The sequence below is a fragment of the Mesocricetus auratus genome, unplaced genomic scaffold, assembly GCF_017639785.1.
Source record: "Mesocricetus auratus isolate SY011 unplaced genomic scaffold, BCM_Maur_2.0 Super-Scaffold_100010, whole genome shotgun sequence".
NCBI classification, from domain to species: domain Eukaryota; kingdom Metazoa; phylum Chordata; class Mammalia; order Rodentia; family Cricetidae; genus Mesocricetus; species Mesocricetus auratus.
In genome coordinates this window covers 13,424,703-13,451,106 of record NW_024429194.1, presented here as the reverse complement: position 1 = coordinate 13,451,106, position 26,404 = coordinate 13,424,703, and the positions used below count along the sequence as shown (strand labels likewise).

Here is a 26,404-nt window from a genome sequence, read left to right as displayed (position 1 = left end):
TGCACTGAGCAGTTGGAATGTGGTGGTGAATGAGAGAAGTAGTTATTCCGTGACATTTATATCGTAATTTCTACATTCCCAGAGATATTTTAAATGTGCAAAACCTATTTTAGCCCACTGTGTATGATTTGATCGTGCACAAAAGGTTATGTTGACAGCGGTAGGTACAACTGATGAGGGAAAACAGACTACGCTTCCACCGTTGCCTAACACAGAGACTGGTCGGTATTCTTCAGCTCCCTTTTCTAAAACAATGCTGTGAATACCCACTAGTTAGTTTACCGGTTTCTAGTGTTATCACATGAACAGGTTAGAACCAAGAGAAAGTTAGTTCCTTACAAAGTAAACCTGGCTTCTGAACTAGGAAGAAAGACAATAATACAGTTGGCAGATTGGAAATAAATTTGTCGTTTGGGGCTTATGGCCACTATCAACAAGAGAAGGGATCCTGGATCCAGTACAGTGAAGAGTTTAAAAGGTCTATTTGTCACTTTTGTTACTATAACAAAATACCCAAAGCAACATAGCTCTCTTTTAAGAAGAGTTTTATGTAACCCATATTCTGGATGCCAGATGGCATGTATCTGTTAATGAGCTTCTCCCTACAGAATTCTGAGATGTTATACAGTAATCTGATTACATTTCCACCTTGTTAATAGTTAGCAAAAAGAAACAATTTTTGGCCTGCAAATACTTAGGAGACACAAGTGTGTCTAGACCTCAGTAAAATGTAACTTAGAAGATTATGTGCTAAGAGTCCCTGTTTAACTTCCTACCCGCAGGCAACATACAAATGCCTTTAGTTTCCACACCTAGTATGAGGGAAGTAATAATAGCCATGGCAGAGAGACGAAATGTTAAATTATATGAGGAGGTCAGCAAAGTCATGAAGCCATGCTAACCTAAAACACAGTGGCTACTGCTGCTGTTCTACGTGGGCTGGAAGTCACTTGCATGCCTTTTACCAGTCAGCCACAAATACAGCAACAAACAGCTTTCTAGGATCCTCTACTTTTTTTCCTAGCATGAATACTAATAGCGTGTTCTGCCTTGCCCAGAGTATCCCTCATCTGGAAATAAATTATGTGGTTACCTTAGCAGACAGTCTCAGAGTAGAACTAGAGAAAACCACTCAGAGATGCACAGGTTGACAGAGAGGAGGGGACTTGTCTGGTCTATAACCCCAAGGGCTCTGAGGAGGCGGGACTCTGTGAGTCACAAGCCAGTGAGCATAGGGAGAGAGGTTTCAACATCACCTGATAGGTTTCAAGTCCAGACCAGGGCCTGGGTGTGTTGGGAGGAAGAGAACAACCTTTGTCTCCGTGTGACAACCAGAGGATGGTGGGAATCCCTGATGAGTGCTTGGGATCAGGAGGCACAAAATGCTCATAATCAGTATACTTTGGACTTTTGGGTCACTAGAGAGAGATGGGCAAATTCAGTGTTTGGGACTGAGAGAGTAATTCTGCCAAAGAGCTCATGGGGAGATGTGGCGTGCCTGGTTCTGGGGGTTTTGGTTAATAATCTCTGACATCTGGGAGCAGTACTATCCACTCATGCCTGCTGTCTCAGTTCAAACTCCTTTAAAAATTGCATTTCTTAGTTAGCTTATAAAATAGTGGATTTCCATACATCCTTTCCCTGTAACCTCAGTTTTACTTAACCCTCCCCCTCATGCTTCCCTTCCTCCCATCCCACAGCCACATGCCCTCTAAAACAGCCACCAATTGACACAAAGGTGTCAAAAGATGCCTTGGGAATGGTGTTGGGAAAGCTGGATGCCAATATGTAGAAGAATTAAATTAGACCCTTGTGTGTAACCATGATCAATTGAAAATGGATCAGAGAGCTCAAGGGAAGATAAGACGCTCTGAAAATGACAAAGGAAAGCTTGAGCAAAACACTTCAATGTCTAGATATAGCAATGGTATTCTGAAAAGGACTCCAGCAGCTAGAGGAATAGTAGCAGGAATTGACAATGGGGGTTCTGTGCAAGTAAGCAGTTTCTGCACAGCCAAAGAAGCCATCTGCAGAGAAGAGAGATGGTTTACACAATAGGAAAAAATCTATTCCATCTATTCTTCTGTTTATGTCCTAGTCCAATTAATGTCTCATCACACATAGTCCCAGAGTTGAGATCTTGATGTGCTTAAGAAAAAGCAGCAACCAATTCAAGATTCCATCTATCCAGGAGCGGCCAGGAGAGAGGGAGAGAAGGAGAAAGGAAGAGAGAGATTGATTGGTCAGTTCACTGTGTGAAAAATAAAATAAATAAACTAAAACTGGGAGCTAGTGAGACAGCCAGCCAGTGGTCTCCGGAGTTGAGTTTTCACAGCTCAGCGCCACCAAGCCTATGGTGTTGCTTTAACGTTTTGCTTTCCTAACACAGAGATGATTTTAAATGACTATTTCAAAGGAACAACAGCATTCAGCACTTGCGTCTTGTGACCGTTTTTTTAGACTTTGATGAAGCTGAAGGGTTATGCAAGGTACTCAGCCTGTGCTGTGCTCCTCCTTTCTTATTAACCTGATGACATCAATTCAAGTTTGAAATCATGTGTTTTATCTCTTCTTGTGATAACACTGCATTTTGTTTTCTGTGCAAAATGTCACATTACTCAAGCGTGATGAACTGCTTGTACTCTGTGAGAGAAGAATTTAGTTGAAGTGGATGAACTTGCTTCTGTAAGGCAGGGTGTGACTGTGACCTAACTCGTTTGGTTGAGGCGTGATTTGTTTCGTTTGTTTTGAATAGATTGTCCCATTAGTTAGGAATTGTTTTCTGATTGAAGATTTCACCTAGGATAAGCTGGTTTTATGCGCGAGAATTTCAAATCTACTTTGAATTCTTAAGCCAAGATTATTTGTAACTGTGACGAATGTGTTAGTGTAAGTTTGCAAAGACTTTGTATCCCCTTGCACAGATATCTTACAAATATAGTCTTCAGTGGCTTGCATCATAGCTAAACCATTTAAGACTTTTTGGCTTCTCATGGCCCTGAAGAAAAGGCTTGAAGGTGTTAGACAGTGGGGCTGAAGATGTAGTTAAATGTAGACAATCAGAATCTACAGTCATGGTTTCCTAGCAGCTAGCCTGTCTAGAATAGATTGGGAACAGGAGAACCTGGGGTTACCAGGGTACCACATGTGTGTTTTCCGTTCACATAGCAGACATAATGAGTTCGTTCACATAAGATGATTAAAATATTGTATGGGCTGGCCTTTGATATTGTATCTGGCCACAGTTTGTGCGTAACTTGTTTTCATAAAATCCTACCCAAGTCTGTTCTTTAATATACTCATAAAAAACACTTATGATGATTAAGCTAATGATTTTCAGGGTTTTTTCTTTCTTTTATATTCTTTGTTTCCAGTTGCTTCTAAAGGATTCAAAACATATTTCTTCTGGAGCTGTTTCACTTCTTGCTTAAGAGGAGCAATTGGACCTACTTATTCTAGCTACTAGGGAAATCCTAAGACTGGCTTCTCAGTTGTCACATAGACACACGTCTGATAGAATGGTTATGTTTCACACATAGTCTTGAAAAAAAGTATTGTGGCTTGAGCTTGGTTGTGATGATAGTTTTCTTTAATGCAGCTGTGGCTATTTTTATTTTTGAAATCCAATGGATTCCCAAATTCTTAATTTCCATATCAGTTAAACTATTTTTAATGTCCACATCAGTTGAACTATTGAGAAAGCCAATGATTAAAACATGGATTCAATCACATGCGAATTATTTTTTTTTGTACTCATGTGTCAGTGGTGGCAGTGTGTGAAGTAGTAGGAAGATGGTATATAAATGAAATGTAAGAATGTTTCCAGTGTTTGAATTCCCTCTCCCATTCTCTCTGTCCCCTCTCCCATCCCTCCTGTCCTTCCATCCCTCCGTCCCTTCGTCCCTCTGTCCCTCCATCCCTCCATCCCTTCTCAGGGGAAAATGCTGCTTCTCACTCAGTGTCACAATAAAGAGGTGATGTTTCTAAGGAACCAAGTTTTAAACGTTACTGTCTTGTAAACACTCTGCCTCTTTATTTCTTTTGTCCCCACAGGTGATTTCTATTCACTGCTTTCCAAGCTGCTAGGAGAGAGGGACGGTGTGGTTCATGTGCACAGATATAACCCTGCAGAAAAGACAGAGTCCGGTTCAGACCCGGTAGCTGAGATCGCAAACGTAGTCCAGAAAAAGGACCTGGCTCGGTCTGATGCCAGAGAGGGTGCAGAGCGTGAGGAAAGGGGCAATGCTATCCTAGTCAGGGACAGAATCCACAAATTCCACAGACTAGAGTCCACCTTGAGGCCAGCTGAGAGCAGTTTCTCCCCACAGCAGCCTGGCGAAGGTCCATGGGAACCAGATCACTCAGGAGGTGCGTCCAGGCTTCCTTTTAAGCAGTAAAAGTATGAAACACTGCAATCCACATTAGCAAAATCTGAAGGGAATAAAAATTAGTAGGTAGTAAAGCTCACCAATAAAATGGACTTACTGGAACAAGTATGACTCAGATTTGAGCTCTCAAATACCACTTTCCTTTGGAAAAGAGTCTTATTTTGAATTTTTGTGTTGGCCCTGTACTATGTAAATTCAGCATTTATTTCAGTGAGTGGATCCAAAGTAAAACCACACTTGAGTCATTTTGGAAAGAATGGGGTGTGAAATTCAGAGTAACAAATCAACATTTTCCCCTTGCCTAAATGGGAGGAAGCTGAAATTTCAAAACCTCACCTATGAATCTGAGTGTATGTACGCTTCCACTACCTTCTCCTGTAATTAATGTGCTCTCTCAGGAAGCAAATCCTCTCAACATTCTCACCCTAGTGGCCACTAAAGTATAACCATTTTATGACTGATTTCTTAAGTTCCATTATCAGCTGCTGTCGCATTTGAAAATTGAGTGTGTGTTTCTGAAGGGACCTCCAGTAAGTCAATAATTATCAGGTTTACCTTTATTTCCGGCCAGGATTTGACTTCCATAAATTAGAGAACAATGCCTTATTCCCTTCAGGTTTCTCTACCGGCAAGCTGCCGATGTCTCGTCTTTGTCTTTAATTGTGCTGTGGCCTCTGTGATATGGATTGTGTTGCATGTGACTTGCTAATGTGGAAAGCCAAGTAATAAAGCATGTGGAGAGATTCTCCAAGAAAAAAAAAGTGAGGATGTGCGTGCATGACAGCTGTCCATGCGTGGGCTTGGATGGCACAGGCTGCCAGCTTGATGTTTTCAAATTCAGCTTTGCAGGAAGCCATGAATTATTCAACACCCAGCTGATTTTTATTTATAATTGAAAAAATTAGCATGCAGTGCCTTTGCTCACATGGAAGTTTCAAGTGGTGTCCATTGGGACTGGCGTAACGGTCTGTATGAGGTGTTAAGTGGAGCCTAGACTTTTAACTCCTCATATTTTAACAGCCTCTAACTGGTTCCAAATTCATCTAATAAAACTGTGTTTCTTGAGAGGTGATCCGGGGATACTTCTTGCTTGAGAATTACCTGAGGTGTTTAAGAAAAACCTCCGTGTCCTATCAAAGATGTGAAATGGTATCTGTGGGTCGGGTGCCCGAGATGAGCAGTTTATTGCGCCTCAACCTGTCTCATAACGCATGAGGGTCTGTCCAAACTGCTGGGTCAAGAACACAGATGTGTACAAAACAACAACAAAAAAGCCTCTGGTGAAGCGCATTTGTGTTCACATACTAAATGTTAGAGCCACAGCATGCGTTAGTCTGTCACTTGCCTTTTTAATTCCTGAATCTGAGATATCACCGTCACTTTTTATCCTTGTAAGTCGCAGTGGAAAATATCAGCATCCGGGCACTAGAGAGATGACTCAGCAGTGAAGATCACACACTGCTCTTGAAGAGGACCTGGGCTGGGTTCTGAGCACACATAAGATGGCGGTCACCTGTGACTCCAGTGCTAGAGGATCCTATAGCCTCTTGTGGTCTCTGCAGATACCGGGCACACACATGGTACCCAAAAATACATGCAGCCTGTCACATACCATACTTTTAAACACGAGTTGGCATTTCTGAAGCCTTCGTTTTTCTAAGAACAAAATCTTAAAAAGTAGGAAATACATTTTTTTTTTATTTTGGCCTGTGTCAATTGCTATTCTCGACATGGGGCAGTACTCAGGAGAAGAAATCATCTCTGAAGCCCTCAGGTGGGAGGATTTTCTTCCTTGTAAGAATGTGGGTCAATGTCACTAAATTTCATAAGTCACCGAGTGTTAGGCAGCACAGCTCCCCATTATCGAAAGAACCGTGTATGCATTTTTTCTTTGAGATAACTTGTTTTAATGTTATTTCACTACACTAACTCCAAAATATTTAAAACTGAGTGCAAAATAGTCAAGTTCATGTTGAGTAAGTCTAGTCCGTGACCACGTTTTTCCTCGTCCTCTCCCGCTTTGCCATTATGGGATGCACTGTGCAGTCACAAAGCTTGCATACATCAGGGGAAGCCAGAGTCTGCTGTAAGCTTCCGTTTTTCCAAGAGAAAGTAGGAAGTTTTCCACCTATGATGGCCGTAGACCATCAGTATTAGTCTGATTCGTGTGTGCTTCTCAGAGTATTGGCAAGGAGAATAAACATGATGGACAGTGTACTATTGTTCCTCTGTTGCCCTGCCTTTATCCCACTCAGAGCAGATAATGGCCTTAATGGTCTAGAATTAACCGTTTCTTTAAGTGCCTCGCTTGGTAGATTGAATTGTATTAGCTGCAAAGAAGAAAGTAACTTTTTGCATGGCACCGTAATGGGAGCAAAAGTGAAGGACTATTTTGTCACTTCATATTATAACACAAAGTCATTTCAGGTATCTTTAGGGCATGTTAATTTTCAGAAGAAACTGAAGCCAAGCGATGTGAAACTGTTGAATGAGGTCCCAGAGTCTGGATTTAAGGCTTGAATGTTGTGATTTCCAATATGCTCCATAGAGTGCCCTAATTTGAATTGATTTTGATTGGTTAAAATTGGCGTGTTCAGTTATGTAGCCTTTCTTGGAATTCTGGTCCCTCTCTGCTCAGAAGCTAAGGGCATCTACTCCGAACCCTGCCCCTGGTTCTTGGTATCTGTACAACCCATAACAGTATTGTACATTTGTTCTCTTCCCATCCAGCTGACTTGACGGTTCAAAGGTGTAATTAGTGCTATATTAGCTCAAAAGTGTGTGTGTGTGTGTGTGTGTGTGCATGCGCGTGCGCGTGCGCGTGCGTGTGTATGTGTGTGTGGTGCTGTGTGGTGGGCCCAGGGATTTAAGGTTTTCTAAACAATACTGTTTATAGTCATTGGACTTTGTCAGGATTATATGTATTCAGTCTTTCTCTGTCCCTCCAGCCAACTTCCAAAAACACAACACGGAGACATTAATTATGAAAGCATGGCCTTAGCTTGGCTTTTTGCCAACTAGCTCTTATAATTGAGTTAGCCTATTTCTACTAATCTACGTGCTGCCACGTGGCGTGTGGCCTTCGCTTCTCCTCCTGTATGTCCTGCTTCCTCTGCATCTGGCTAGCCATTCTCCCTTTCTCCTTCCCAGAGCTCTCATTGTCAGGAAGTCCCACCTAGACCCCCTGCCTAGCTATTGGCCATTTAGCTTTTTATGAAGCCAATCATAGCGACGTATCTTTACACAGTGTAATCAGATATCTCGCAACAACTATACTTGGTTCTGCATCCAAGTGTCAGAGTTTTCTACTTCACTGAGGGTCGGATGTCATCGGTCTTAGCATGCTTCAGAACAGAGCTTATACACTCTGTGATCTCTGTGTTTCCAGAATACATACCCAATAAAACTCCCCTGCTTCCCCGAAGTCTGCATTTGGCCCGAATAAAACTTTGAAAGTCCGCTGACAAAGATCATGTGATGGGGCAGAGTCGGGGGTGGATCTTGCCTGACTGCCTTTCAGCTCCAGCCATACTATCTACCCTGTTATCTTGGCATCTTTTTTTTTCTTTTGAGTCTCTCTTAGTCTTCTCATCTGTAGAATGAGGATTACAGTCTTCAAGGGGATAAGACTACACATGGAAAAAGTTTTGAACAGTAGAAAATATTGAATAAATGTAACAATGCTTTAATAATTATCATTATTACCACTGATGCATTAATATATTAGACTAATGACTCTCCGGGTTAAATAAGCGATGCACAAATATTGTTTTTACATTAAACAGAACTTCCGAGAGAATATTCTTCTTCTTCGTGAGAATCAGTGGACATTTTTGTTCTTTGAGGATTTCATACACAAGTACAATGAATTTTGATCATATCTGCACCTCCCCTGCAGCTCTTTCCTGTGTCCCCCATACCTCCTCTCAAATTCATGTCCTTCTCCTCTTTTATATTGTGTGTGTAAAACGTATTGAGCCCAATCACCATTGCCCATATGTACATGGGTATAGCTCTGGCCAATGGATCCTGGGCAGCTATCATATGACCTTATCACTGGAGCAAATGAACTCAGCTTCAGTCAGCAGCCACCAACTGCCTTTAGCTCCTTAACTAAGGAGTCAGGCTTCCGAAGCCCTTCCCTGTCCATGTGAGAATGTTGGCTCATGTGGTCTTGTGCTGGTCTAGGGTTGGCAGCCATAGCTTTTAAGAAGTCACGGGTTCAGCATGCCTGTCATGTCTAGAAAAGGTGATTTTGCAACAGTCCTCCTGGTACCTTTCTAAAGGAAGTTCAGAAAATAGCGGGTGCCCCTGGTAGCCCTTTCAAACAGTCTTATCCCCCCTCCCTCCGCTTTGCCCTCCTATACGCCTATACTACACATTTCCCCCCATATTTCCCTTTCTCCATTAACAGCACCTGTTGTCCTCCTCTCTATAGATCCTTCTCTCCTCCTCCCACCGTGGTCCCTTTATACGTTCCTGGTTTCTGCATTACTCCGATTTATGCACCCTAACCTAAAGATTCAGAGCTGAAGATCCCCAAATAAGAGAGAACATACGTTTCCCCTTGTTGGTCTGGGTTGCCTCATACAATGTATTTTCTTGAACTATGTAGAAAGGTGCAGATTTTTAGACATTAGTGAACTGTAAATATTTGGTAGTATCATATAGAGTTTGTAGATCCTCAAATCTTGGACCAGTTTCGTTGATCTGCATTCATGGTGATGGTGGTACATGCCTTTAATCCCACCACTCAGGAGACAGAGGCAGGTGAATCTCTGAGTTTAAGACCAGCCTCTTCTACAAGAGTAAGTTCCAGGACAGCCTCCAAAGCCACAGAGAAACCCTATCTCGAACCCCCCCAAAAGAGCCACATTAATTATAGAATGAAAATATTCAACTTTGTGATCAAAACAAATGTTCTCATGTTTATTCTTAATGTTATTTAGTTTCTGTCATGAATAATTTGATATTTTCACTGACATAGCCTTAATAGAGTAGAAATAAAATCACAAGTTGCCCTCTGGAAACTAGACTTATTGAACAATCAATGGAAACTTTACATTAGTTCTATCAAGCTTTGACTGGCAGATTTTATCACACTATTGTATAAAAGCATATAGAAGACTAGTTCAGCCATTGAAACCCTCAGTATGTTATACAATAGTTATAAAATAGTTGGCTGACATTTACAATTCAGTCCAGAGGTCTATGATTCACTGAATTTTTGGCTGATTGCTAAAATCAACTTTCACTTAATTTTTGAGATCATCCTTAAGACACATTCCAGTCATGTGCTTGTATATGGTACAGTCTTACAGAATTCCTAGATTAAAATAAGGCATTTGGATGGCTGAGTTTTCATCTTTGGAGTGGATGAGATGATAACAACAGACAACTATGTAGTGCTTACTTTGAATGAGGCTCAGTGTCTAGGTCGTATGAATTCATTTAATCCATACAAAAGCCTATTTTTAATCACATTTTAGAAAGGCACAAACTAGGGCATGTGAAGGTTTAATCACATGCTCCCAGTGTCAGAACTCTGAAACCAGGAAGAAAAGGAATGCAGATCTGTTCCTGAGCCTTGCTTTTTAAGATATTTTTAAGTCTGTACCCCAGAAGAATGCAATCCAATTGGATAGAAAGACAGACAGGCAAATTTTTCCTGCTCAGTCATCTCAGCCTACAATTTTAATAGCCACAGTGTAGATTAATTTTCTCATATTTACTGCCTATAACCAAACACTTTGGCCACCAAGGAAACCCCGCTTGCTTCTGTCTTCTAAAGAGACAATTGGGAATTGGTAGCTTACTGGGTGAAAAGATGAGTTTTCTTTAAGAGTGTGGCCCCTGGTGGGTTGACCACTCTCTGGTAGGTGGCCCAACCCCTGAATATATAGGAGGGCCTGAGTATTTCTGGGAGGAGTTAAAGGGTAGTGTTGGGGCAACTATGACCAAGATGCACTGCATACATGTACGAAATTCTCAAAGAATTAACATAAATATTATGTAAAAGACTGATTCAGTCCCAACTCGATCCAACTTGTTTACATCTTTTTACTTGCTAACATTATTCCATGAGAGTACCATTTTAAAGTAACATTATTCCATGAAAGTACCATTTAAACACTATTTCATTTTGAAGTATGTTTTGAAACAATACAATATAAAAGTTTTGACACACTGAGTCTTTGCTCTTAAGAGAGAGAGAGAGAGTGTGTGTGTGTGTGTGTGTGTACATTTAATATATATACACTATAATTATAATTCTTGTAAATACTTTCTACAACACTCATTCTGCCACTGCTTTTAAGATCCTGGCTGTCTCTTTCCTCTTCCTTCACTCTTGTTAAATGAGACATTGTAACTTATCCTTGTTTTCCTTTGTTGTAAAATTTTCCCTATTGTGTTGGTTAATTATAGTTATGGATGGCACTTCAAATAAATAATAAATCTGCCAGGTTCAAAGCGTATTTACTCAACTAGTAGGAAAAGACAAGTATAGAGAAAACAGTTGCCATATTTTGTTGAAATGTAGTGATTTTATCCACTTTTTTTTGGTTAGGATTAAATGTAAGGGAGCCTTGTTAAACTGAAGTTGCATCATAGTCCTGTGAATAAATTTATCAAGCTTGAGTTTCATGTAGCTCTGTTGGTACTTCTGTGACACAAATAAGTGAATGCCCTTTTAGATGCTTATTAATAAGATCATGTGGCAGTAGCACTGATCGCTAGCATTAATCTCTTTCTTGAAATGGTATAAATGATTTATTGATATAATTTTAATAGCAATGCTTAAGTTTTCTATCAGTAATTTGTTTAATCTCCAATAGAATATGAGGCTACACATTTACTGTTTATGTAATAAATATAAGTGTTCCTTGGTGAATAATATGTTATCAAATCTTAGATTTGTTTTGGAAGGAATCTCATTTAAAATCCTCCAGGGGATGATTTCATCTCTGGTGGCATCTTTTTTAAAACAATGGACTGTATTAAGGCTACTAGATGTACATATAATATGTATTTACATTATTTAAAAAATTGTTTCCTCTATTATATTCTCAAATCCCAGATTTTAAAAGCAAGCCATCAATCATAACAATGTCATTTGCCATCTAAGTTTAGCACAAGTCACATTTCAGAGTTGCGGATGGTTGCGCATGGTCATAGGTAAGAGATTTTTACTTAATATCTTATTTAAACCATAATTCTGCAACATTTAACTAGTCACGCACTGAACCACTTCTTAAGTAAAGAGAAAATGAAATCTGAAACACATTTTTTCCTCTGCGATTGAAAATGTCAAGATAGAGATAAAACCCAAATACATTTTATCATACTGTTTTGTTGGTGAGGATCTTAAATGTTCCTATTTTAATAATTAGAGAAAAATTATCCTTAGTGTTTGGCCTAATGTCTGACCCCAGCCTAAACTCTGCTCTACCAAATGAGAAAATGATGAGGGTTGATTCCAGTGCGGTTGGAATCTTCTGCCTCTTGAGAACCTTAGGGCAGGGATCAGAGAAGTCAGTGTTAGATCCATCTTCATAAGTATTCCTAAATGACTTTCATAATTCTACTCATTTAGTCTTTAAAGATGTAACCTTTGACATTTAATAATGATAAGGCAGTTACATTGGAAAGGGAAATATTCACTACCTGATCCAATATACACACAGAACATGAACTCATTTCCTTTCCCAATCCTAGAATCTGATTAACACAAGAACCCAGATTGCTAACGTTGAAGTCTTAGCTGGGTAGTCTTAACAACCTCAAAGCTGTTGTGAATAGAATTAAAATGCTTCCCAAACATTTGCTACTAATAGCTAAGTTCTTCATAGTGTTAAAGTCAATTTCCTTAGATACCAACTCTGCTGTATTGAGAATTCCCGAAAGTGGACCTTTCAAAACATACATTCTGGATATTTATACTGCCTCTGTGCTTTGAAAGATCTCTAACCATATTGACAAGTATTTTGATTTTATAATTGGTGGGGCTGGACCCAAACCAGTTTGTACATAACGCTCCTTGCAGACTGTCCACTTAGCCAAGTAAGGTCCTATGATGTTAGGGTCATTCACAGACAGATTAAAGTTATTTATACAGTAGTTCCAATATTTTATGAAATTAGCAGTCAACACCAACACAATACTTGCATTTTCACATTGGATGCTTTTGTCACCATTAATGCTTTCATCTTCAAGAGCACTTAATACCATTGCATGTTGGTAGGCTAAGAGCTGCAGGAACAAGGACATGTGTCTATTATCTTAAATGAAAGCAGTTAGTAACATCATATTTTTACTAAGTAGTCTTATATTACTGCCAGTAGTACTTTAAGTACATACATTGCCAGGGTATAAGAGTGAAAATGTGTCCTTTTAGAGACTGGAGCAGACGTGAGACATGACAAAAATAAATGAGAGATGTGCACTTGAAGTGGTTCTAGGCTCCAAGAATCTGATGAGAGCAATCAAATATGCACTTTGGTATATACTTAAGATTCCCTTAAGAGCCCATCCGTGAGTTCCGGGAGTTGACCACCAAAGTAATGACAACTAAATGCCCAAAAACACAAGTAAGATGAAAACAAAATGCACCTGAAACTCAGCATCCCAAGACTGTTCTAAAACATGTGCTTTGAGGAATGATCTACCCACCTGTTCATCAACCGAGACATCTCTAATTATCATGTTTATGCCCTTACTTCTAAAGCTAACTTTCAAAGACACAATTTTAATCACATCACCTTATGCTTAAAAACCTTCCGTGAGTGACTCACAATTCACTGAAGCATCAGTTTCCAGCCTTTTCTCCTATTTTGACAAGCCAGAGTGATGAATGATGGATGCTATTCATTCCAAAGCTCCACAGCATCCGCTGCTGTGCCCAGGGTTGTTTGCAGATTCAAGCGTGCTAGCTAAGGCTATGCCCCACTTCACTGTAACCCAGGAAAGCCTGTTACAGCACACACGAGAGAAAACAGCATCGGCATGTGTTCCAGTATATCCCTCACACAATTATTTCCCTACTCTGTGCTTCCCTACTATTCACAGAGTGCTTGCATCAATTGCCCTGAAATTAACTATAGTAGAGGTCAGGACCCTGCATAGCAAACCAAAACAACACTCTCATGATTAGGTCCAGGCTCTTTGTGTGATATATACTACATTTTCCTCTCTGAGTTCAAATCAGATCTGATGGTCGGCTTCTCCTGTAGCCCTGCTTGCCGCACCACCCGGTTTAGGATCCGATTCCTAACTCAGGTTTCTAAACATTGGGAAGCAAACACTGTAATTGCAGAAGTCTTTGCTTTTCTTCTTTCTGACAAAAGCATTCTCTTCCCACTTCTGAATGCCTTCAGCTTCTACTCAGCCATGCTTAACTTGACATAAATGCACATTTTGTTGCTACTCTAGAAGATCTTCTGAAGACATGGTCAGTCCGTGCTATGTCAGCCAAAGACTCAGGACGGACTATGAGACCAGTTCTGTCTTATACTCTTGTATGTCCCAAGCATTTGGTTCCTATTTTCCCTTGCTTATAAACTTGTCTTACATTGTATTCTTACCCAATCTGTATATTCATCAAGGCTGAGAACCATGTTTTAATTTTTGTTCATAGAATTCGGTGTAAAGATTATTTGTTGAAACCGCTTTATTAAAAATCATTGTTGGATATTAGCATTCTTGCTATGTAATATAAAAAGCTGCGCATGGAGAGGTAAAATGAGTTACCGGAACAGGTGTTTTTCCATAATTGGGAAGATTGTAAAAATGCCTAATCTTACATTGGAATTGGCTCATGGATTCCAGTGCCTGTTTTACAACCCCTGTAATTTGCTTTCTTTTGCCGGTCTTTAGTGTCTCCTTTTGAGGGCTTGACTACATGTTGCCACATTCTTCAGAAAGTGGCAAAAAGCAATGAACCTTGGATGAGTGCTCTGATATTTCTCAGAATTCAGAATCTCTTGTTGAAGCATTTTGGGGGGGTGTGACTTTGATCCAGTAGCTTTCAAGGTTCTCTTAATAGTTATGTATCATCAGTATAGATAACACTGTACATAGTACCTGTTTATTAATGAGCTGGTTTATTACTTGGGTTAACACACATGAACTCAGGTGTTCTCTGAAGATTGGATTCTCCCGAATACAGACTAGAAATAGTAGTATCAGAAACAGAATAATTTGTCAGTCAATAACAGAGTTGTCAGTGTTGCCTTTTTGTCATGTTAGAAGACAAGGAAATATGTACAAGGACAGAAAAATTCCAATTTTTATAGGAACACTGAAGCTAAGACAAATGATGTTGTCTTACATAGTTCCAGGTATAATAAATAATCGCTTATCCTATGAACTGCTGTCTATTGATCATCCAAATTTTACTCAGAGGGGTGATAGATGGATAGATAGATAGATGATAAGAAAGAAAATCTATGAATAGATAGATAGACAGACAGACAGAGACAGGAGATAGTGATACACTGAGGGATTGGATTTTTTTTGCTAATTCCTGCTACTTATTTGCATTTCAGAATTGTGTAGCAAAACAGTACCCCCAATGTTGGCGTAAGTTTTCAAAGATATTAATTTAAAGTTAGGAATCTTATCAAGGAAGGAGAGATTTCAAATAGGCTCTTTTATAGCTCAAGAACTGTCTGAGTTTACAGGTGTCTGGGCAGGTAAATGAGAGCAGATGGTCTCAAGACAAGTTCAGCCATTTTGTCTCGTAGCTCAAGAGGCTGCTTCGCATGTGCATGGGGTTGGATTTTCTGCTCGATTTTGTTTTCAGTGTCTTTGCATGAGTTTTTGTGCCAATGTTGGGTTTTTGCCTCTGTTTTATGCTGAATACATGTGTGGATTTATCTTTTAGATTTCCATGTGGAGGAGGCACTGGACTGGCCTGGAGTATACTTGTTACCAGGGCAGGTTTCTGGGGTGGCACTGGATTCTAAGAATAACCTAGTGATTTTCCACAGAGGTGACCATGTTTGGGATGGAAAGTAAGTAATATTTTTCTCCAGAATGTATGTGGAAATAAGATAACATGTATTGTTTTCATTAAATTAAGAATAGTTATTAAGTGAACTCTTATTTCATTTTTTTCACTTTGCTTTTTCTTTTTTCAAAAATTCTGAAGAAGTATGGGTATAGTTGTCTGGAAACATGTGAAAGTTAGGTGACTCTCCTTATGTGATGTTAGTAGCTAGTAATGAATATATCCAAGATTCAGGACTAATGCTCTTCAGAGTGGGTGTTCTGCTTCTGTTGTAGTATTTCTTTGATTATTTTCTTCCCTTTCATCTCCATTATTTCAAGAATTACAGCAAGATGCTTGCCTTACATTTCTCTATCAATCTATATATTTTTGAGTGTTATTTCTATATAGAAAACATAGCTGTTATTTTAACACCCAACTATGATAAATAGCGGAAGGTAAATCTTGTACATTGAAAAAATAAAGTAGTTTCACCCACTAGTGGTCTCATTTACTAGTTTATAGGAAAGGGAGAAACAGACTGAAATCTTGCCTGCTTATTATCTTATTATCTTCTCCTTGGGATTACCCTCCTTTCCCAGAGTGAAACTTCAAAAGTTCAGCCCTACACTCATGAAACATTTGAAGACTTCACAGAGAGCAATCATCTAGGAAGTTACTAGTTGCCTATAGAAAAGCATTTTGTTATTTCCCTGCTTGTGTGCAAAAACAACAACAACAAACAAATTCCTAAGGTCCCCAAGCTCTTCCTGTCCCTCGTGTTATCCCATGCCATTGAAAACTGTGCACCTATGGACATTGTGATTGGAGGGATTTGGCTGCCATGAGGGTGGAAGCCTCAGTGCCACATCCTTCACGTTTTCCCGCACGTTTATTAGTATGTAAATGTATTCTTTTTCTGAGCACCACATCTGAAGCCAACGCTGGAACCTTTAACTTCTGCTGCTTCTTCCTCCACAGTTCCTTTCTGACCTTTCATTGTGTCTTCCACTGTATTCTTGGAATCACTCTAAGAATCACGTCTGGTATTTATTGCACACTGTAGACCTATCAGTGTCTTAAATGCACACGCATTGTTATCACGGTGACAGTTCACATTTTACAAATGGAAACCAAGTGCCTCCCTCATTGTCTCATCAGCAAGTGGCAAAGCTTCAGATCCTTCGCATCTGAAAGCGGAGTTGGCCACCTAATTGCTTGGTTGATAGCCTTCAATGGCTTTATAAGTATGCTCAGTGCTTATATGTTTCTTAAGTGTGCCACCGAAACTTAGTACATTGTTTTGATTCTACTTACTGATGAAAAACCATTTGTAAGTTTTAATTGCAAATTTCCACATGAAAGTAAAAAATTTTTTGAATATGTTTTCGATGAATTTTAATGAATCTTCTCCTTTCATATGTACAATTACAGAATCTCATCTGGGAAATTGGGGATCCGCTCCTCTTTTTATGAGCTCTTGATTCAAATTGTGATAACTCATTCTGTGAAGCATCCAAATATGGGTTCTTTTTATGCAGTTAAATATGAAATTTAATCAACATTTCAAAAGTAGATGAATGATTCTACTGCTGTTTAATTGTCCTTTCTAGTTGTCACACAATGTGAACATAAGAAGATACTTGGCAGCCCAAAGCAAACAATAGTGTTCAGTGTACCATCACCCCACTCCAGTACATCGGCTTGGTGGTTATTGAACATCTAATGGTGTTTTAACAAGGGCTTTTAAAAGCAAACTATCAGTACTCATTGTGGCACATTCTTCATTTTAATGAATATTACTGCATTTTCTGCATGGATTTCTTACCACATTTTGCCAGACAAGAAAATTACAGCATCGTTTTTCTCCCGTTGATACAGTTTCAGCTGGCACAAGCTAACATTGGACAGAGTCCAGGTTTCCATTTTAATGTTATATTCATTCCAAGCAAACAGTGGAGGCTGGAATAATTCCGTAGCAAGGAAGGGTCAGTAGAGGCCAGAGTGGAGAAGACAACTCAGGTCTGAAAAACAAAAGCCATTAGAAGAACATTCTTTGCAGCTTATGTGGTAGTTCTGGCTGAAAACTGCTTTTTCCTGGCACCTGACATTCACCTAGGTACCCAGAATCATATGGAAGTACATTCACCACCAAGCCCCGTGTGTGTGCCAAGGTAAATGGCATCACTGAATGGATGCTTTTGGAGATGCAGAAGAAACTGATGGCTTCACTCACTATCTGTTTTGCCATTCTTCTCAGCGTTATTTCTTAGCTATAAGAATGCGTGGAGTCTCTCTTTCTCTCCATGGCATTGTCTCTTGGTCACAGCAACCTTTCCCTTTCATAGGTTTGAAGACATCTACAGAATGACACAGATACCACAGACAGTTCCTGCTTTATTATTCATGAGGAAAACTAGAAACAGATTACTGTAGTGGTTTTTGGTTTTTGTTGTTGCTGTTTTAACTGATTTGGACTTATTCAAAGGAAAACCTTAGGTACTGTTGTTTGAATGGTCATGCATGGCTATCCTTCCTGTATGTATGGGTTGGTATAAATTAGAAAGAAAACAAAGTTCTCCTCAGTGAAAACCAGGTATTGCACAGAGATAATACCTTCTTGTAGGATTTATGCCATGCTGATAGAGACGAGAATTAAAGGTTGGCTGAGACTGCATCCTTACTGCTGCCCTGTTGGCATAGTGACACCTCTTCCCTTGCTCTCAGCGGAACCGCCATGTGGCAGATCTCACGTTCATTTTCCCTGAAATCTTTCCACTCCAGTTTCTCAGCACAACAAACTTCTGTGTTCCACCAGGAAAAGGCTTGCTCTAGATCATAGCTAAGCAATTTTGTATCATAGTTTTCAGAAAGCGATCACTACCATGTGTCAGACAGAACATTGAGTTTACCATCTCAGCGCCCAAAGTGCCTTTGATGCTATCGCAACAGCCGTCATCACAAGTTGCATCTCAATAACCTCCATCCCTCCCACTCTTCTCCCTAAGCTGGTCCAAACCAATGTGCCAACCAAAACTCAATTAATGAGAATACTAAGACACTTAACATCCTGAAAATGTGTCTTCCTTCTTTGGCTTGATTTCCATTTTCCTCCTGACTGTCCCCAACTTCAAAATGGCTACCTTCAAAGATGATTCTTCCAGCAAGAACAGGCCATGCCTATTGCCAGAAGGGAATAGTGAAATTTGAAGGAGCCTCCTGTCCACCCTGATGCAAGGGTGGAATAGCAACGAGCCTCCCTTGCCCTCTAAATGTAGCTTGTCTTAGAGACAGCTACTTCTGCATCTGTTCCTCAGAAGGCCTCACCATACTTAAGGCTTCCTTCTGGACCCATCCTTCATTGTTTCCAGTGACTGAGTTGTATCAGGAATGACTCACTACAAAACCCTTAGCTAAACCACAAATCTTTGCCTTGATTTTTAAGAGTTTAGAGATGTATCCCCTATTTCCTTTCTCATTTCCCCACACAGAGTTAGAAGGGATTTTGGCAAAAAAATTTTTTTGATTCAGATTTTTAACTGCTACTGATAGGAAAGAAAACAACAAAAACTAGGGAAAGGCAAAATTTATTAATTTATGAAAGTGCCAAGGATATGATAGTCCCAGAGTACTTCAACAAGAAACAATTGTATTGTCATACTAATCTCATAAAAAGGCTGTCTCCATAATGATAGTCCAACAGAATATCCCCAGTGTGATATAGTGGCGCAACTTATTTCTTCATCCTTGCAGATGTCATATTTGAGGACCTAGAATGTGCATCTTTTCTGTGTATCATTAATAGTTCCATGCTTGAACTTTTTTTAAGAAAGCCCCTGTGGGGCTGGGGCCATGGATCAGCCACTAAAGGCTAAGCTTACAACCAAAAATATATTTTAAAAAATTCCTGTGTGTAGACATGCTATCCAATTCTGAGGCCGTGGAGTTCTTTACATGCTAAAATCAAATCTGAGTGGACCTTCACCATGATAATTAGGATTGGTTTTCTCCTGTTTTTCCATGTCTTTATTTTGTAAACTAAATGTTGACCAGGCTCTCAACTATCTTCATGATGATGTGATTAATTTCATCTGAAAGTCGTTTGGTTTTTTGGACCTTTAATTTCTTCCAGAAGTGGCCACCTTACCTCTTGTGTTAGATCCAAGTAGTGATACAATTATTTTTTTTTGGTGTTTCTACATATGTATTAGTATCAAAGGATTGTATAGCCTATGTCTATGTTTATATGTGTGCTGTGTGTCCATGGCTATCTGTGTGTTTGAGTGTCTGTGCCTGTGTGCGTTTGTATGAGTGTGTGTGTGTGTGTGTTTGTGTGTATGTTTGTGCATGACTGTGTTTGTGTATCTGTTTGTGTTTATATGTGTGTCTTATTCCCGCCACATTGCAATCGCCCGAATTGCACAAGCAATCCTCTTCCAGTCCTCGTGATTCGCCTTCATCCCTTCACCATTCTCCCCTCCCTGTCCTTCTGCGCAGTAAATCTGAATCATGGAAGTTCTCCAGTCTAATGAAGTGAACTCCTACAAGAGAATGCCACGTTGATAGACACAGGTGGCATGACTTCCTCTTGGTAACTGCTTCGTAGCTGTGAGACATGCGTCAAGACACCTGAACTGCCCTTGTATCAGCACTTTGTCTGGAACAGAGTGGTTTTTTTTAATTGCCTCATATTGCTTAATCACAGCATGGATTCTGTAACATCACTTGTGCCCAGTGATCGCATGGACAGAACACAGTCTAAGGACCAAGTCTCTTGATATCTGGTTCTATATTCTCTTCACTGCTTCCTGGAGTCTCCAGGTTCAGGCCTGTCAGAACACCAGACAGCACCACTGGTTTCTTAGTCTTGTTCTTTTTCTTACCACAGGAATTTTCCAAACTATGTATGCGGTCAGGGTGTTTTTGATGTAATATGTAAAACATACCCCACTTAGAGGGGGCTTTATAAGCTGTTCCCCTAACAATAAAGGCACATTTTTTTTACTTATTTGTCCAATTGAAAACCTATGGTTCCTTTCCCAGTCCCTTAATTTATATAATTACAACAACACATCACTTCTTTCTTCATTTTATTACTTATTTTGCATTCCCTTAATTTTGATTGATGGTATGAAAGTTTATTTTCTACTTACTCTAGCCCTTTGTATGTGTGTGAATATGGAAAGGCGTTTCTTCTCAGCCTTATCTAAACTGTTTGATTAGCTGCTAATGTGCAAAATCATTAATGGGGAATTCAAACTGTTAAAATAAAGAACTGATGAATTCCAGCCCATAGGCCACTGCTCAGTCTTTGCAACCGAGTGCTTTTTTAGAGAGGCATACAAAATCCATGAGTGCTCCGGGCACTGTGTGAAATGTGCAGGGTATTATTAGACCCCGTGAAAAGTTAAATGTGGTTGAAATAATGACTTCTCTGCAGCGCAGAAAAGGAGGTCGCTGCTTTAGAACACTAAATAATCAGTTTGCTATAGCAACGATATAATCCACCATCCATTTGTGAGCTGTTCCAGGGTTACCTTCTTCAAATTACAAGAGAGTTTATAGACTATTCTGTTTGGTGGAGTGTGCGTGTGTGTGTGTGTGTGTGTGTGTGTGTGCTTGTGTATATGTGTGTATGAATGTGTGTGTTGTGTGTATGTATGTGTGCATGTATGTGTGTATGTATGTGTGTGCATGTATGTGTGTATGTATGTGTGTGCATGTATGTGTTTGTATGTCTGTGTGAGCGTGTGCTGTTCTCATTTCAGAAACAGAGTCTGTGCCTTTATGAGACTGGTTGTTAATTCATGGAACTCCAGCCATCCAAGTGAAAGGCTTATGAAAGAAAGACAACCAATCATTGAGTGGCTAACTGTCCTCTGGTGCTGCAAGTTTAAACATACAGACATCTGCTAAAGGGTGTTAAATGGGAGGGTCAGGCCTACTGAATTGTGGTTAATGCCTTAAGCCGCATTTCTCTGAGAATTTTATACTGTCCTTACATGTTATTCACAGTACTAAAGGTGAATTGATATCATTAAATGACGTTAACATTGTTTAGTGTTTGGATTTTGTTGCTTCCTTTGTGCTTCCCTTTGTTTGTGGGTGGACGCTAGCTACATAAAGAGATTCCCTCATTAGTAAATTCAAGAACATACCTACTCACTCGCTGAGAGACCCCTAATGGATACAGCATAAGTGTAGTAATAATCTGTAAAATAAATGTAGTTCTGTGGAAAAGCAACTAGCACAGTATATAAGATGCCATTCTTACACACAGACGACATAACTTATCTGGAGATAGAAAATCAAACAAAATCGCCAATACTCAGTTGCTATGTTATCATAAAGTATTGGGAAATACAAATTGATAAGCTGAGGAAGCTGATAGCTTCAATTATTCCAAATTATGACTATAGATGTTTGATTTATTTTCTTTGTATTGTTAACTTTTGTTAGTATTCTCTTTAAGTTTGCTATTTCATAGTTTTCTACCATACCATGAAGATAAAGTGATCAAATAAAATGGACTGGTCCCTGGATTAATTTTACCACTTGTTACCATTATTAGGAACCCGAAGGTTCTAGGTTGTAAGTGCAGATGCCATCACACAAATTGTGTCCATTACAGAAGGACATCCGATACTTGGCAGACGTGTGTCTACTCTGTGAGCAGTGCAGGGCAGTGCATTTCATGAAGTGTATTCTCCACTGACCTACTCATTAGCAACAGTATTCTCTTTCGCCCTGCCTGGCATACGACCCACCGCGAGTTCGAATTATTTATACCTGTTCATTAACACAGCTTTTTTTCTCAGAAGTCAAGCCCAGTGTTCTGGGTCTGTGCAAACAAGGGAGTAATGATTATATTTTAAAATTTGGGGATGGAAAATAAAGCTGAGCATCAAAACAGAGGACAGATTCTTACTTCTTTCAATGAAATGATAGAGGGCTTTTATTTGTTTGTTTTCAAAAACGGCATGGTCAGAGATTGATGGTAAATGTCTAAGTGAATAACAAGATAGAAAGGGGGCAGTTAACTTACAGATTTACTACAACCCATTGTAGGAGACCCCAGCTGCAAGGAAATACACTGTGCTTTCATGTGTCTTGTTATTCTGCAGAGGCAAGATACAGAGTTAGGTGTGCTGAGGTCTGATAGGCTGCTGCTTTGTGAAGAGACACAATAGGCCGTTAGAACATCACAGTTACGAGCTATTAAAGATGAATCCAAACACTCACTACATACAAAATGGGACAGCACTTGGTAAGAATTGTGCAGATAGGAATTTTCAATATCTGCTAGGTGCAATCGGTCATAAAAGTAATGGGCCTGTATCTTCCATATTCTGGCAAAAGACTTTAAGTATCAACAAACCATTTAAGTATTACAAATAGAATAGGGACATCAAAATATGAGCAATCGACCTATCAGTGGACCTAGTTGTGGTGTTCTATATAGTTTTATGAAAATGTCATTTTGAGGAAAGATGAATAAAGTGTACACAGAAGCTCTGTGGCATTCCTTGTAACTGTGTATGAATCTAAATTCATCTCAATTAAAATTTCCCTTGGAATGGGGGCAAAAAAACATAGTTCATGCAATCAGCCTAGATGTGTATCAGCAGATGAGTGGATAGGGATAAAGCGTAGCATCCATGAACAATGGAATTTTATTCACCCTTGAAGAACAAAATTACGTTCTTTGTGGGAAATGACTATTGAGCAAAGCAATTAAAACTCAGAAAGCCAAATATTGCATGTTATCGCTCATAAAAATGTCAGTTTACAGTATTATGCGAAGTAAAAGTGTAAGTGTGATTGGGACAACAGAATTATCATAATGGAGGTGAATATAAACAAAATAAAAATACATGATAGACATGTATGAAAATGTCTTGCCGAAATCCATTTTATGCAATGAATACACGGTAATTTTTCAAACACCAAATTATAGTAAAATAAAATACATTTCATTATATAAAAGAGAAACATAACTGCTAGTTGTTATAGGAAACATGATGTGCACGTTATTTATAGGCCCTGGGCCTTTAAATAACACTAAGCTGCTTATGAACGATGAGAAATACTAAAGAAACTTTATGAGTTAGTGAGCTAGGGACTCCATCCTGTTCCACATAAGAACATGCTGTGTCCCGTAAATTCAACCTCTGGCATCTGTTTGCTTATTTTTAACATAGATATTCAATGTCATAACTTACAAAACGTAAGATGATTGGAGGATAGATCCATCTTTATTTCCTAGAGAAGTAATTGTAATACTTCAAGTAAATGAGTTCATTTTTTAATATTATTCCAGATATACAGTAAATTCTTGGATGCTTATGATAGCAATAGTGAGTGACTGTCCTTCACTGACCTTCCATGTTTACTTTTACCTTGTAAATCCACTCATTGCTTTTCTCCCAACAGTATTTTATATTTCAATTTAATCATGTTATTATGAATATCTTAGGTGCTTTTTTGTTACTGATGCTATGTTTCATTATATATATATTACTAGATACTGCTGTGTGGTTTTAACTACACATGATAGCTTATGCCAACAGTTTTACTTAAGTTTTAGGCTGACAAAGCTAAATCAATATTTTGTGTTCAATTGAATACATCATTAATAAGGACTGCTTCAGGGACTTACTGTTATCTTTCAAGGAAAATATGCCCCAAAGACCTTACTAGTCAAGAAGCTCAGATAATTATGTGATGGATATTTTTAATGGCAAGAGAGTATGATTTGAAACTTTATGTGTTCCTACTGGGACCTCTCTGTTGGTTCCACAAAAAAAGCCAACGAATAAATGGATGCATGATAGATTTGAGCAGTCTATCACCTTCCTAAGTTATAAATATGTCTTGACAGATATTTGGTGTTATTCCAATTCTTTTGATTATCCAGTTGAACTAAAAGAAAACACACACATATATATATAGTTTATATAGAAACACATCTGTGTGTGGTGATTCAGTGCTTTGGTTTTGAACATGTAAAACAGTTTCTTGGTATTTGGTTCATTTACACCTTGGCTACATAACCTTAGGTAGCAGCTCATCTTTGTACCACTCACAGTAAACATAAAATAGTCTCATTTGAGTTTTTTCTTTCTGGTTTCAGTTACTTGCAGTTAACCATCTCTAAAAATATTAAGTGGAAAAATCTAGAAATGAATAATTATAAATTTTAAACATATAACTTGTGTTATTTTGAGGAGTATGATAAAATCTCCTTCATCTTGCCCAAGACCTAAATTATCTCTTTGACTATCATCAAAACACTGGACCTGTCCATCACCCATTCATCAGTCACTTAGCAACTACCTCCTGACCAAGCTGACAGCATCACCATGCTTTGCTTAACTTATTTAACTTAAAAATGGCCCCAAATTCCAGAAGCAGTGATGCTTGAAATTTTATTTCAAAATCCCATTATATGTCTTGAGTTTTTTTAGTCTCTTGATATTCATGATTCCTAGGGAAAATGTGTAGTAGACTCAGGGTTTGGTACTGTTTGTGGTTGCCGGTACCACTGGTCCAGGAGTGTAGCGCCCAAGGATGAAGAGGGACTAATGTCAGATTTTGAAGCAGGAATTGAAATAAGTACAGCATCTATTATAACTGCAATTCTAAGGAAAGATACTACTATTTAAATATAAATATAAAATATAAATATATGTATATAATACTTTATAACCCAGAAGATAGAGTTAAAAAAGCAGAAATTACTAAATTCATCTGAAACCAATTATTCTATAATTATCCATTTTTCACTAATGAAAAGCTGCTAGAAAGAGAATTCCATGTCTCTAAGAGTACAGTTTGGTTTCAACAATAAATCCTGTTTCATTTTATTGAAATCATTTGAATAGTCTCTGTTTGTCTCTATGTGTTCCCATGCTATACATTTGACTAGTACAATGATTCCTTCTCCTCACTCCTGTCCCACTGTAATCATTACAAAGAAAATTAAAATAAGTTATCCCCATATAATTTTAAAGAAAATATCATTCATTTATAAACTGTGAAAAGCTTTTTAAGAGGTTTTAGTTGTCTTAACAGGCCCGGATCAGGGCTTCTCAAACCCTGATGTGTAAATGAGCTCTTGTGTTGGACCTGGTGGGTCTGAGAATGCACATTGACCCCACACTCACCATCCGTGATGGCTTATGATACAGTTCAGGAGACGGTGACGTCAAGTACATCCCAGCCCTTCTGAGTTTGTATTAAGGGTCTCAAGCAAGTGGTCTGCATTTTGCAAGTGCCCCGGAGTTATGGATTGTTCATTTTCCATTCTAATATGTTTTGTTTAGCTCTTTTGACAGCAAGTTTGTTTACCAGCAAAGAGGCCTTGGACCAATTGAAGAAGATACCATTCTAGTCATAGATCCAAACAACGCTGCAATACTCCAGTCCAGTGGGAAGAACCTGTGAGTAAAATGGCTTACCCGCTATTCAAACTGGCCCAGTTGTGCTGGGATATAAAGTGATCGTTGGGTAGGGAGTGTCCCACAAGACTACCCTTAAGCGGGAGATGAATTAGGCCATTCATTTGTTCATTTTCTAAACAAGTGGTTCTGAAACTTAACTGAATGTTAGAGTCATCTGTGAAGCTCAGACATTCCATACATACAGAAAATTGGCCATTTGTGTGTCTTCTCTCGAAATTACTAAGGGACCATTTTATACTACAAAAAGTCTTGGGTGTCCTAGATGGTTAGCTTGATTTTTTAAAATATTTTCCCCTTTTTTAACTTTTTTTTAAGTTTTATTTATTTATTACATATACAGTGTTCTGCCTACATGCCAGAAGAGGGCACCAGATTGAATTGTAGATGGTTATGAGCCACCGTGTGGTTGCTGGGAATTGAACTCAGGACCTCTGGAAGAGCAGTCAGTGCTCTTAACCTCTCAGCCATCCCTCCAGCCCCCTTTTTTTAACTTTTTGATTACATTTTTATTCCAACCACAATTCTCTCACCCACCCTCACCTCCCCCTAACCCACTCCAGTCCATT

The 26,404-nt window shown here is 39.0% G+C and overlaps 1 protein-coding gene and 1 long non-coding RNA gene across 10 annotated transcripts in view; one reads left to right on the top strand and one right to left on the bottom strand.

The window, feature by feature from the left end:
• The window catches only part of Pam (peptidylglycine alpha-amidating monooxygenase), a 263,904-nt gene that overhangs the window by 215,558 nt on the left and 21,942 nt on the right, over window positions 1–26,404 (top strand). For 5 of the 8 annotated variants that reach the window (XM_040752966.1, XM_021231260.2, XM_021231259.2 and 2 more), the window contains exons 15-17: window positions 4,054–4,368; window positions 15,271–15,400; window positions 25,701–25,817. In XM_040752966.1, the coding sequence (XP_040608900.1) occupies window positions 4,054–4,368; window positions 15,271–15,400; window positions 25,701–25,817 (562 nt within the window). The remainder of the gene's footprint in view (window positions 1–4,053; window positions 4,369–15,270; window positions 15,401–25,700; window positions 25,818–26,404) is intronic. The other 3 variants (XM_040752968.1, XM_040752967.1, XM_021231261.2) reach the window with 1 other exon arrangement.
• The window catches only part of LOC121142730, a 67,819-nt gene that overhangs the window by 34,068 nt on the left and 7,347 nt on the right, over window positions 1–26,404 (bottom strand). Inside the window, exon 3 of one of the 2 annotated variants that reach the window (XR_005879787.1) lies at window positions 17,156–17,399. The exons of the other annotated variant lie outside the window; for it this stretch is intronic. This is a non-coding gene — a long non-coding RNA (uncharacterized LOC121142730). Of the gene's footprint in view, window positions 1–17,155; window positions 17,400–26,404 lie in introns of those variants that run through there. 2 annotated transcript variants of the gene reach the window in all.